This window comes from Myxine glutinosa, chromosome 4, assembly GCF_964187855.1.
Source record: "Myxine glutinosa chromosome 4, kmMyxGlut1.1, whole genome shotgun sequence".
In the NCBI taxonomy this organism is placed as follows: Eukaryota; Metazoa; Chordata; class Myxini; order Myxiniformes; family Myxinidae; genus Myxine; species Myxine glutinosa.
In genome coordinates this window covers 99,787,015-99,801,811 of record NC_136264.1, presented here as the reverse complement: position 1 = coordinate 99,801,811, position 14,797 = coordinate 99,787,015, and the positions used below count along the sequence as shown (strand labels likewise).

The 14,797-nt window shown below is 44.6% G+C and overlaps 1 protein-coding gene across 15 annotated transcripts in view; it reads right to left on the bottom strand.

Annotated features, from left to right (window-relative positions):
- Window positions 1-11,178: 11,178 nt before the first annotated feature.
- Window positions 11,179-14,797, bottom strand: part of LOC137425935 (uncharacterized) — a 215,846-nt gene continuing 212,227 nt past the window's right edge. For all 15 annotated transcript variants that reach the window (XM_078776203.1, XM_078776202.1, XM_078776211.1 and 12 more), the window contains one exon: window positions 11,179-12,456. In XM_078776203.1, coding sequence (XP_078632329.1) covers window positions 12,305-12,456 — 152 coding nt within the window. In that variant the 3' untranslated portion in view covers window positions 11,179-12,304. The remainder of the gene's footprint in view (window positions 12,457-14,797) is intronic.

Below are 14,797 nucleotides of genomic sequence, written 5' to 3'. Positions count from 1 at the left end.
TTTCAACGTGGCACCGCCATAGGATGCCACCTTTCCAACAAGTCAGTTCGTCAAATTTCTGCCCTGCTAGAGCTGCCCCCATCAACTTTAAGTGTTGTTATTGTGAAGTGGAAACGACTAGGAGCAACAAAAGCTCAGCCGCAAAGTGGTAGGCACACAAGCTCACAGAACAGGACCGCCGAGTGCTGAAGGGCGTAGCGAGTAAAAATCGTCTGTCCTCAGCTGCAACACTCACTACCGAGTTACAAACTGCCTCTGGAAGCAACTTTAGCATAGCAACTGTTTGTCGGGAGCTTCATGAAATGGGTTTCCATGGCCGAGCAGCCGCAAACAAGCCTAAGGCCATCATGCGCAATTCCAAGCGTCAGCTGGAGTGGTGTAAAGCTCGCTGCCATTGGACTCTGGAGCAGTGTAAATGCGTTCTCTGCAGTGATGAATCACGCTTCACCATCTGGCAGTCGGACCGACGAATCTGGGTTTGGTGGATGCCAGGAGAATGCTACCTGCCCGAATGCATAGTGCCAACTGTAAAGTTTGGTGGGGGATGAATAATGGTCTGGGGCTGTTTTTCATGGTTCGGGCTAGGCCTCTTAGTTCCAGTGAACGGAAATCTTAACACGACAGCATACAATGACATTCTAGACGATTGTGTGCTTCCAACTTTGTGGCAGCAGTTTGGGGAAGGCCCTTTCCTGTTTCAGCATGACAATGCCCCCATGCACAAAGCGAGGTCCATACAGAAATGGTTTGTTGAGATCAGTGTGGAAGAACTTCACTGGACTGCACAGAGCCCTGACCTCAACCCCATCCAACACCTTTGGGATGAATTGGAACGCTGACTGCGAGCCAGGCCTAATCGCCCAACATCAGTGCCCGACCTCACTAATGCTCTTGTGGCTGAATGGAAGCAAATTCCTGCAGCAATGTTCCAACATCTAGTGGAAAGCCTTCCCAGAAGAATGGAGGATGTTATAGCAGCAAAGGGGAACCAACTCCATATTAATGCCCATGATTTTGGAATGAGATGTATGACAAGGAAGAACGATTCAATTTTGGAGAAGATCAGGATCCAGTTTGTGGAATTTTTATGTGATTCTTCACCATTGAGTGACATGGCCAACCAGGCGGAGGTATGCTCTCTACCTAGTGCCGTTCTAGTTGGTGGATGTTATCGATCCCCTGGTGTCTTTTGATGCAGCATATGTGAGTTAATGAAGGGACCCTGAACAAATTCCTGATTACTGCCCTAATCTATGAATGGCCTTGAATTAGTAGCGCAACTATGCTCCGAAGTAATGATGCTACTAGTAGCTTCTAGTACTGCATTAGGAGAGTAGAAGCCATCTCCCCATATACTTGCAGGTTGCTATATTCCATTCCCTCTTCCACTTCCTCCTCATGTTCAACCTTCCCCTTTATTGTGTATGTATGTATGTTTACCAATGCCCCACTGCCAGTGTTACCTGCTGCCACTTTGCTCTTCAATGAGGCTACATTTTTTAAATTTTCTCTTATAATAAATGGTGTTAATGCCAATTTATGTTGGTCATGTTACATGTCATGTTGGTCATGTACACATTATCATGTAAGTGCATGTAAAGAGCCCAGCAACAATGATGAACGTTATTAGCCCCTGTTGCACTTGGTATGAAACGCGGGTTATTGATTGGGTCTCGTCTGTCTGTCTGTCTGTCCGTGTGTGCATCCTGTCGTTGAAGGGTGTACACTAAATAGAATGTCTACACCTCAAGAACAATGTCAAGATTTAATTCAATGGAGAAGCCTCACTCGAATGATTATTATGTCAAACTGTTACCGAATGTCAGTTCATTGCTTTTTTAACTCAACTGGACTACCGTCCAGTTGAGTTCATCACATACTGAACCCTCTGGCGTCCGTCGTCGTCTGTCGTCCATTAACTTTTCGACGTTAACACTCCAGCGTCCACAAATATCAACCGATTCTGATCAAACTTGACATGCAGCATTCTTACCCCAAGGACCAGGTTGGTATTACATTTCAGCCCGATCCGTTGAAAAATGGCGGACTTAGGCGACCATTTTGTTTTTGGTCATGAAAACGACGTTAACACTCTAGCGTCCACAAATATTAACAGATTTTGATCAAACTTAGAATGTTTAACCCTTACCACACAAGGTAGGTTGCTATTGCATTCCAACCCGATCCGTCACAAAATGGCCGCCATAGGTCGCCATTTGTTTTCAGCTCCGAAACGACGTTTAGTTAAGACTTTAACGTCCACAAATATTTATGGATTTTGATCAAACTTGGTGTGTGAAGTTGTCCGGTCAGTTCAGTTGAGTTCTGCTTCCCTGGAAGCTCTAGTTTTATGCGCTGTGATCTCACTCTTTAACGAGCCTCAATCGTGTATAAAAATTGTTTTAAAGTAATTATGTGGGAAATGTCAAATGAACTGTCAAATGAAATGTCAAACAACCACCAAATGTCAAAGTATGTCGGTGCAATCCAGGACAGATTTTGGATTTATACCTCACCATTTCAGATTTGTTTCAGATATACAGCCATATAACACATTCTCATTGCTAGTGCAATTAAATACTGTAATATACTTAACTAGCGGGGTCACCCATGGGAATCCCACGGGCATGGATGTGTGTGACATTTCGACATATTGAGTTAGATGCTGCACATTCATTTTTACAAAATGGTTACTGGCAAGTCATCAGATCCAGAAATGGTGTAATTAACACAATTTATTTATTTCACATAATATGTGACCCCTCACTCCTCTCCACCTGACACTCTCCTCTCTCCACCTGACACTCTCCTCTCTCCACCTAGCACTCCTCTCCTCTCCAATCCCTCACATTCCTCTCCTCTCCAATCCCTCACCTCTCCAATCCCTCACACTCCTCTCCTCTCCAATCCCTCACACGCCTCTCCAATCGTGCCTCACACTCCTCTCCAATCGTGCCTCACACTCCTCTCCAATCGCGCCTCACACTCCTCTCCAATCGCGCCTCACACTCCTCTCCAATCACGCCTCACACTCCTCTCCAATCGCGCCTCACACTCCTCTCCAATCACGCCTGACACTCCTCTCCAATCGCTCCTCACACTCCCCTCCAATCGCGCCTCACACTCCTCTCCAATCGCGCCTCACACTCCTCTCCAATCGCGCCTCACACTCCTCTCCAATCGTGCCTCACACTCCTCTCCAATCGTGCCTCACATTCCTCTCCAATCGCGCCTCACACTCCTCTCCAATCGCTCCTCACACTCCCCTCCAATCGCTCCTCACACTCCTCTCCAATCGCTCCTCACTCTCCTCTCCAATCGCGCCTCACACTCCTCTCCAATCGCGCCTCACACTCCTCTCCAATCGCGCCTCACACTCCTCTCCAATCGCGCCTCACACTCCTCTCCAATCGCGCCTCACACTCCTCTCCAATCGCGCCTCACACACCTCTCCAATCGTGCCTCACACTCCTCTCCAATCGCGCCTCACACTCCCCTCCAATCGCTCCTCACTCTCCTCTCCAATCGCGCCTCACACTCCTCTCCAATCGCTCCTCACACTCCTCTCCAATCGCGCCTCACACTCCTCTCCAATCGCGCCTCACACTCCTCTCCAATCGCGCCTCACACACCTCTCCAATCATGCCTCACACTCCTCTCCAATCGCGCCTCACACTCCTCTCCAATCACGCCTCACACTCCCCTCCAATCGCTCTTCACTCTCCTCTCCAATCGCTCCTCACTCGCCTCTCCAATCGCTCCTCACTCGCCTCTCCAATCGCTCCTCACTCGCCTCTCCAATCGCTCCTCACTCGCCTCTCCAATCGCTCCTCACTCGCCTCTCCAATCGCTCCTCACTCACCTCTCCAATCGCTCCTCACTCGCCTCTCCAATCGCTCCTCACTCGCCTCTCCAATCGGCTTTCCCCGTCTCGTTTCTCTCGTTTTTCTCCCGTCTCGTTCTTTTTCTTGCTCCAAATCGGCCCGTCTCGCCCGTCGGAATCGGAAATCGGCTCATCTTGCTTTCGTGCTTGCGCGTAAATAAATTGTGTTCATTACACCATTTCTGGATCTGATGACTTGCCAGTAACCATTTTGTAAAAATGAATGTGCAGCATCTAACTCAATATGTCGAAATGTCACACACATCCATGCCCGTGGGATTCCCACGGGTGACCCCGCAAGTTTGCATTGACGTTCGTCGATGGACTCGTTCGCCCGTCTCATTCGTTTTCTTGCTACATCCTGTTCAAGTCTGCGTTCTTCATCGATCGTCTCATTCATTTTGGAAATAGAAGTTTCCACGCAGCGCATGAATTGTCGCGATCCTCAAGAGGAAGTGTCTCGTAATCATCAAATGATAAATGGCAAGTAAATTATATTGTGGAAAATTAAATATTTCAAATAAACCTATTTAAAGTGTATGCGCACATAACTAATAAAAAAAACGAAGAAATATCTCTCGGTAATTTCCTGAAACATATTTTACTTCCGGCTAATAATGTTGAATGAAATAAAAACGAAGAAATATATGTCGGCATCATTGTTGACGTTTTTGTGACGACTGTCATCAAACGAAAAAGTAATATATCTTAACGGAAAAGCAAAAGCGAATTTTTAATATATATCGACACGTTGCCGTCGGTGTCATATTGGGCGGTGTATGATACATCATGACGCGATTTAAAAAATATATCTCTGCATTTTCCCGCGTGTGTGGAATGTTCTCAATTATTGCTGACACCGAGTCTAAAACCATCGATAAAAATGAAATCATATGGTGAGTTAGATTGGAGATAAAGGCGTGAGAGAGACTCAATGGCCTTGAAGTTACAGGCATTTGAGAATTCATTTCGTTCTATAAAGGGCAACTTTCATCGGATTTTCTTACAGTTTTCTTTTCAACCGAGTCTAAAACTATGTTAGCGACTGTGAAAAATGAAATGATATATCGAATTTGATTTGAAATAAAACTGGGAGAGAGAGCAAGACACCACGGGCCTACAAAACAGGCCTCAAAGCTATGCGAGTTAATAAAATGGTGGATATTTGTTTATAATTATATGAAGCCTCTCCCAGAATGGGTGGAGCTATGGGTGGAGCTACTCTGCAAACCGAGTAAGCCACACCCCGGACAGACACCCAACAGATAGACAGACAGACAGACAGACAGAATCATCTACAGCTATTATAATATAGATATTCACGCGTAATTAATTTTCATGGTGTTTTTATTTTCCATTAATTATAATTTTGGCAAATTATTTTAAAAACCACAGCAGATATACAGTACAGTATAAACGTATTTATTTGAAACAAAATATACTCTTAAATATGACCAACAAGAGAACATTCTCTCAGCACAAGTAGACCTAAAGTATAGAATTCAATGCTATAACACATTTGTTAAATTAAAGTTCAAATATCTGCCATAATGAACTGTCTGTAATCTATATATAATTGAACAAGTGTTTGCATGTCCACTCTATACCCATTGGTTGGCCAGCTGTAACCTGAATTTTTTTTTATACGTCCACCATTTTGGTGCTATGGTAAACCTAAGACGTCTTCGGAAGTGTCATATTCACAATCGCCATGCCCTTCCAATAAGTTTTCCGTCCAGTTTAAAACAACCTATGCGACTGTTGTACCTGGAGCCAATAGACCTGATGGGCCTTGTGAAGGTGGCAGTACTGCAGTATAGGTTTCGGGCGTTAAGCTTCAGGCCTCTGGTGTCAGTCTATGTACCAGTGCAATTGGAATTATCCGAGCTATATAACCACAATGTATCATACATGCACATAGGCAGTACGCAGGTTTTTGCTTCATGTACGTAACCCGAGCTATTTTTGTTCTCAGGAACGATCCCAGCAGCAGTCTGTTGCCTATACACTGCCCAAATAAAGTAATGTGTCAGAAGAATGTGTTGCACACTTCGAGCAAGATTGGCCATGTTGTACTCCGCTAGTTAAGATAACTAGGGCATGCCCGTACGTGGGTGCCCGTTCCTTGCCAAAAAAAAAAAAAAACGCTACCCGTACGCTCTACCCCGCCCGTACGCCCGTACGCCCATAAACAAAAAAAACAACGCTCTTCGCTTCCGCCCTTCGCTCTGACTGAATTGGGAGAAATAATGCGCATAAGAAATCGAGAAATTATTATTTTCTCCGGAAGAAATTGAATTACGAACCGTAATGGCGCACGCGCTCGGCTCGGCTCGCTCTCACATCGGCCACGCCTACGCAACAACGCGTTCTGTGATTGGCTGCCGGAAGTGCAGTCTTCACTGTCCGGAAGGTCGCAAATCGCAGTTACGATGAATCGCAAATTAGTTTTAATTAGTTTTAAAACATAGTTTAACGGCAACATAGTTTTCCAACGTGAAATAAATGAATACGCTCTCAAATGTGCCGTCCGAGGCAGAGTCTGTTCGCCACGTTCGGCACACGTGATAGCTCGCTGCTCTCTGATTGGTTGAATCGTTTTTTGGACATAGCTCGGTAACTACTTCTCCGATTAATATGAAACCTTGAAAAGGCACATCCTCGGGTCCCCAGCAATATACCTGGCAAGTTTCAAGTATATCGGACCCGTGGTTGTCGAGAAACAGCGGTCACAGACATACAGACATACAAACATACAAACATACAAACATACAAACATACACACAGAGATTACTGGAATTATAGATAGATAATGCACTGGTTGATCACTCCACCATTGAGCCTGACTTTAATCCAGTCTTCACCATGTCCCCATACTTAGATTTCACTTTTCACCCAAATGCAAAGAAGGACCTCTCAGCTTTTTCGGCAAAAATTAGATTTCCTTCTCTGGTTTATTTCTTCCTCTTCAGGTAGGCAGCCTTTGTACTTCCGACCATGCTCTCATTTATGGGCTGCCTCAACTGCGTTTGGAATTTCCTTAATCTGACTTTCATTTGGAATTTCTCGTGCTACCCCAATCTCCACAGCAGGATGGGCAATCTTGACTCTAGGTTGGTCGTCGTAGTTGTTATCATCTCCTCTCTTCGTTTTGTCTTGGATTTTCAGACATTAAAGTCATTGGTAGCCTGTATGGTTTTGGCTCCTTCTTTCGTCACACTATGGTGAGGGTTTTGGCAGGCCAGGAGTTTTTGGAGGATTCAGAGATGTTATCCATTTCCACGACAACATATTGTTAGGCGACGGTTCAGAAGATACTGTATGTACAGTATTGATTTGAGGTTTCAAAGAGAATTATTTTTTTGGTCTAAACTAGGCACACTTTTATAGCTGACCAACATTTACTCAGATTTTGACACTATTTCATGTCACTATTATACACTAAGCACAGCACATGTGTCGTTTTATCTCTGCTAATTAGCAGCAACAGTGCCAGAACGGCCACGGCGGCATAGTGTCCAACTGTGGCACCACCTTCATTTACATTTTCCACAAATTATAGTATACACAGATGTACATTTTCCACAAGTTCCCAGGAATATTAAGTATGTTGCAGTGATGTGGATACACATTCAGGATAACAACAGCACCTTATAATGATCCAAGGAAGCAATTGTTTTGAGAAAAATCACATGGACCTCAAACATCTACCTTGGATACCAAATGGTAGATGTGGATGGTAGCATATGGACCCATCACAGCTCATACCGACGACATGACAAGGAGAAATATGACCAGATACCATGTACTATTTTGTGGAAGTGACGCCATATCACCTAACTTTGGAGATTTGGATCATCTCAGGCCTGGATGATTGCATCCACATTGAGTTGCTGTAATCATTACATCCGCCACCAAAGGTGGATGGAAGTTATGTTTTCACCCCTGTCTGTCTGTCCGTTTGTGAACAACATATCTCAAAAAGTTGTGGACGGATTTGGACGAAATTTGGTAGAGATGTAGCGTATGTGACAAGGACGAAATTATTAGCTTTTTGGTGAAGGTCCGGATTCGGATCCGGCTACTAGAATTTTTAAAGTGATTCTTCACCATTGAGTGATATGGCCAACCAGGCGGAGGTATGCTCTCTACTGAGTGCCGTTCTAGTTCAGGTCTGAAATCATACAACTCACAAAAGATCCAGATTTGTTTTCGTTCTGAAAACTCTGTGTATCTATCATTAATAGTAAGGGAAACATATGAAAATCTGTTAACTAAATTGTTACCAAAAAATTTCTTCACCAATATGTTTGTAAAGGTGTGTAATAACATGTGTTAAAATGTTGAAGGTCAACTCCCGTGGGAAACCCAGAAAAAAAGCTGTTGAATTCGGGTACCGAAAAATTATTTTCGAGAATTTTTTTTTTTTTAATCGGCCCTTAAGTAACTTATGAGGGGTCAAATAAGGGTTTTTCATGATTCTGAGTTGATTGTTAACATTTATATTTCACCACAGACACTCCTTTGTGGAAAAATAATTTCTAAATATATCTCATTTTCTACTTTGCAGGACATGGAGTCTAGCAATATGGATGAAGACGTTACTCCACCTGTGCTCAATTGCTTCATCTGTGCACGCTCGGATACACCAGCTGAAAGGCTCATACAGGCAACTCCAAAGGGATACTCAACTTTATTGAAACGAGCAGAAACTGTCGAAAATGTTACTGTTGTGGAACGTATGAAGGAGGCTCAAAAGGAAGGAAAACTGAGGTACCACCAGAAGTGTAAAAATGATCTGTACAACAACTTTGTTGCAACCACCAAGAAGTCAGCTCAAGCATCAAAGGCAGAGAAAGAGTCATCAAAGTTGAAGAGAAGACGCACTACTTGTGAGTTCAGTTCATCAACTGGCTGCAGTTCTAGAAGATCACAGTCAGTTGACCTCCTGTATAAGGATGTATGCATTCTTTGCAACCAACCAGCCCAGCTCTACAAAAATAATCCAGCACAAGCTAGAAAGAAATACAGAGTGCCAGATAATTTGACTGCAGATACACTGAAGGCAAGCTTGCTGAAGACAGCACGGAGTCGCGGGGATGACTGGGGCACTGAAGTCACTGGACGCCTGGAAGGGATCAACGACTTGGTAGCAGAAGAAACACTGTACCATTTGCGATGCAAACTTATGTTTGCGAGAGGTGACAGTTTGTCCAAGACTGATGAGGAAGGAAAAAGGAAGAGAGGACAAAGGAGTATTGATGAGGAGCGAGAGGCAGTTTTTATTGAATTCTGCGAATGGTTAGACTCAGAATTAGAGCATGGGGTAATGAACATGGACCAAGTCCATGAAAAGCTGCAGGAGTTTGATCAGTCACCAGAGAAGAGCCTTTCTTATTCAAAGCATTGGCTAAAGATAAAACTTCTAGAGAAATACGAAGACACCTTGTATTTCACAACACAGGAAAGAAGGGCAGATGTACTCTGTCTCAAAGATGGCACCGACAATATTCTGCGAGGGCATCATGCTAATCTTGACCATGGAGATGAGAAGACTCAGATCATAAAGACGGCACTCAAGTTCATATCCAATGATATTGCCTTGATTGATTTAGGTCCAAAGTCATACCCCACCACACACAGTATGACTGACATCGATAGTCAGCTGACACTTGTTCCTGCAAGCCTTCAGATGTTCTTGAGACCGATTGTCAAGACAGACGAAAGAGTTGCCGTTTGGGGGCAGAATTTTATTAAGGCCTGTCGACCTCGGTCTGGAGTATTGCCACACCAAATGGGGCTTGCCATACAACTTGATCATAGATTTGGGTCAAAATGGATGCTCAACAAGTTCCACCGGCTGGGATACACTGAGTCTTACACAGAGACACAAAACTACAAATACTGCTTCCTTAATAGTAGGAGTGGAGATGATGTTCCAGATACTTCTAGCACTCTTGACACCATTGTGGAGGAAACCGATGAACAGATCAATGATGAGGTTGCGGTTGATGCTGTGCTTGAGGATCAATCAGTGATGACAGCCAAAGTGCCAGCCAGTGAAAGTGAATTGTCAAGTAATGATCAGGTGGTCTTTATGGAGGTTGGGGAAACAAACAATGCAGTCACTCAGTTTGTTGGAGACAGTATAGATTTAAACATTGTCTCTATTCACGGAAACACTCCCTTTCACTCAATGGGTTGGATTGAAGTCACCTCTCCGGCACCACCTTTGCCAGATCCACAGACAACAGCAGCTTTCCCCTGGGTGAAGTTGAAGGCACTCGACAAAGCTAAGATCCTGAGAGGAACTGAAGTAAAGATTATTCCATTTACGAACAGGAAACAGATAGGAACGAACGCGATCATGTTTCTCCCCCTCGCTGAGCTTTCCTCCTCCCTGGCTCATGATCAGCCACTCCTCACTCCAGGTGACACACTCTGGGCAGCGGCAGGAGTGATCAAACCAGAGACTCTACCTCCAACAGAGGGTGCAGCTGCACAACATTCACTCCGTGCCTACCTGCAGACCCGGGACTGGATCCTTCTACAGAGCATGTCTCTAAACCCCAGTGACTATGGATGGACAATAGGTGTGCATGGGTATGAGCCAGTTCCAACACTGGACCCCACGGCTCCTGAGGAGCTATTGCAGTTCACGAGCTGTAATTGTCATGGAGATTGCAGCAACCGGCGATGCAGCTGCAAGAAGAATGGGGTCACGTGCATCTCGGCCTGTGGAGTCTGTAATGGCATTACATGCAGAAACTGCAGTCATGATGTTGTTGAGTCTGAAGAAGACAGACAATGACTGTTGAAACTTCTGACATTGTGAATGAGAAATAACTCTTGAGTATTATATATGCATGTGAAATATAAGCTACTTTGTGTGTAAATGTAAAAGTGAAAATATAAATGTTAACAATCAACTCAGAATCATGAAAAACCCTTATTTGACCCCTCATAAGTTACTTAAGGGCCGATTAAAAAAAATAAAAATTCTCGAAAATAATTTTTCGGTACCCGAATTCAACAGCTTTTTTTCTGGGTTTCCCACGGGAGTTGAACTTCAACATTTTAACACATGTTATTACACACCTTTACAAACATATTGGTGAAGAAATTTTTTGGTAACAATTTAGTTAACAGATTTGTGAAATATCTCATAAAATGCCCTTACTATAAGTTGTTGTGGGAGCTCATGGATTCATTCTCAAGCATGTTTCATACATTGGAGCTCCATCGTTAAATTGCTGCTGCGCAGGCATCAAGCCCTCCACATTTCATTAATAGTCTTGTTTTAAACCTCTTCATGTTTATTGGCATCAACAGCCTAGGTATGCCTGCGTAACAAGAGTTTGTTACAACAACAGTAACAAGAGCTTATGTCAAGGCTTTCTTGTAGACATTGCCAGATTTATGGTGGTGGACACTCGTGGCAAACATGGGAGGTAGTGGCCCTTTCTGCCACCAACGATGAAGTAAAGCAGTGGTTATCAACCTTTTTCACTGATGGCATCCTAAACTCTTACATCTTATTCTGTGGCACCCCTATTCAATTTTAGATTTATATAGTTCCCTTCAGAACATTGCAGGCTCCAAACAGGTTACATTATTGGATAAAATACACAATTCCGCGGAGCTCAGCGAGTGCAACTTTCTGAAGAAACCAAACAATCTGCAGATCTCATCATATGCTTGTTACTTGCTGTTGGAGCACACTCAATAGGTTATCAATAGCAGTCCTTATCAGGTTGTTCAGCAGAGTCCTTATCAGGTTGTTCAACAACCGGCTGTGGTGTTCCTGGGTCATCCAGATGAACGTTGCGTCGGCGTACACGTTTCTGAACCTCGGTGCACTCTGAAATTGCCACATTTTTCTGCGGCAAGCTTCTCGTAGTGCTACAAACTGCCGCATTTGGACTCGACAAAAGTACGCAACCATTTAAGCGACACAACATTGGGTGGTGAAGGCCCTGGGGCACGTGTTGGGTGGTGGGTGCCCCGGGGCACTTGGGTAAATCCGGCCCTGTTTGTAGATACATAGCAGAAGGCAATCTTTGACCAAAAATTGTAATGCAAATCTGAACAGCACTTTTAAATACTTTTGCACTGTGGAATGCGATCAAATTTAAGTCGCATAGAGTCAGTCCATCCGTAATGCTGAACTGTTAACGATATCCCTCAATTGGAAGTGTGATGATCAGTTATCTTGGAAACTGAGCAACAACAAAAAAAAAAACTCAATTTGTACAATGACAAGAACATAGCCAACTGGACCAACATCGCAATCCTTGTCCGTCTTGGATATCAAAGAGAGGAGCATCCTTGGTTTTTACAAAGACATCCTTATTTCGATTGTCCAAGGAACAACAGTCAGGCCACAAATGTTATGGTGTGAAGGTCAGGATTCGCATATCACTAGTTTTCATACACATGTGTCAGGGCGCAAAGGAGGCGATATCGTTGTCGAAGATGCCTTGCACGGACGTGTTCGTCGTTGATCTCGTTGACATAACTGCAGGGAAACCAACCCACTGCATCATCCCAAATTCGTTCACCCTGAAACCAGCCTGCAGGAGAAGACCATTATTATTGTATCATATTACATAGTGTCACTTCCTATATACAAGTATTACACCAACAACAAAACAACAGGCATTTTAAGGCCATTTTCCCTGCAAGAGAGGGGGTTAGCCTTGCGGTCCCCATGACAATCCTCTCCATTTTGCCCTATTTTCTGTATCTCCCCTTGTTAACCCCCTTGCCCGCATTTCTTCTTCGACCATCTTTAGCCAAGTCTTTCTCGGTCTTCCCCGTCCTCTACTTCCTTCGACATTCATTTCGATCACTCTTCTCAACCAGTCACTTTCATCCTTCCTCCACACATGACAAAACCATCTCAAACTGTTTCTCTTCACAGCATCCATCACAGGCTCTATTCCCATCATCTTTCGCAATTCATCATTTGCTTTCCTCTCTCTCAACGATACTCCACACATCCACCGAACCATTCGCATTTCCACCCTTCGTTGCTGCCCTACGTTCATTACCCATGTCTCGCTCCCATAAATCATAACACTTCTCACACATGCAGCATACACCTTTCCCTTCAGCTTCAATGACACTCCCCTCATCGTCAGCACGCCACTCAGTTCCCGAAACTTCTTCAGCAACCGTTGCCGAGTCTGATCCACCAACTCCATTCAGCATGTCTCCTAGGTAACAAAATGTTTTCACACCTTCCAGCTTCACGCCATCTCCAAGATCCAACTCAACATTTCCTCCATCTGCAGCTCCCTCTGTGCACACCTTACACTTGAATGTAGCTGCCACACTGGTTAATGACCCTCTCAAACCACTACATTTTGGATGAATCCACTCAGCGCACATTGTACATTGAATGGAATTCACTCCGACACCCTTGCTGCGCACAGCACACGGCCACTTCCCAGTTCTTTTCACCTCACCACATGCTTTACCACTTGCCATCACCTTCGTTTTTCCGATATTCACCTTCAGACCTTTTGTCTCCATACATTCCTTCCACTTGTTCATCTTCTCCTTCAGTCCACCCATACTTTCTGCAGTCAACACGAGATCATCTGCACACAACAACTCCTATGGTAAACCCTCCTTTACGTTCCGAGCCAGCACCTCCATCACAGCTACAAATAGTGGCGGACTTAGTACCGACCCCTGATGCACCCCCACCTTCACCTCAAACTCACCACTTTTCCCGTCCTTCGTCCTTACAGCTGTGCGCGCTCTTTTGTACATTGCCATCACCACTCTGATCAACCATTCCTCCACTCTTAACTTCCTCAATGCCCATGTCACTACTTCACGTGGAACCCTATCGAATGCTTTCTCCAGATCAACAAACCCAAGAAACAACTTCTTCCTCTTCTCTCCGTACTTCTCCTGCAACTGCCTCACAATAAAAAGCACGTCTGTCGTTCCTCTTCCTGGCATAAACCCAAACTGCATTTCGTCAATCTTCAGCTTCTTCCTTATCCTCCTCTCCAACACCCTTTCCAATACCTTCATTCCATGCTCCAATAATTTTATCGCTCGATACGAGCCACAGTCCAGAGGGTCACCTTTCCCCTTGTATCGAGGGACGAGGGTACTCAGTTCCCAATCCACTGGAATGCGGCCTTCTTTCACCACCAGATTACAGATCTCTGTCATTCTCTTCACACCCAAATTTCCCGCTGCCTTCAACATATCTCCCACAACTCCTGTTGGCCCTCCCGCTTTTCTACTCTTCATTGCTTTTATCGCTCCCTCAACTTCCTTCTCGGTTATCTTCTCTGCCGATCCTAAAACTGGGTTACTCTCGATGTTGCCATCCCATTTATTCTCTGCATTCAAAAGTATTTCCATATATCTCTTCCATCTTCCTTTAATTCCATCTGGGTCCACAACGATTTGTCCCACTTCATCCTTCAAGCAACTCACCCCCATCACATCACACCTCTCTTTCGCTATCTGCTTTGCAATCCTGAATACCGCTCTCTGACCCTCTTCCAAATCCAAGCGTTCTCCGAACATTTTCCTACATGCCTCCTGTGCCTTTGCTACCTCTTTCTTTGCAGCCTTCTTGGCTGCCTTATAACTTTCATGCTCTGCCTTTTCTGCCTCCATACCCTTCGCCTTCGGCCACCCCTTGAACTTCTTCCTCTTCTCGTCAATCTTCTTTCCAACTTCATCATCCCACCACCATGTTTCCGAGTGCCTCGGTGGTCCTTTTGTCCATCCACATACCTCACCAATGGCTCCCAACAGACTATCTTTCATTGACATCCAACCACTTTCAAGCGCAACCACATCATCCTCTACCAGACTCAGCCTCTCTTTTAATGCCCCCCTCACTGTCACCTCTTTCAACCTCCACACCTTCATTCTCGG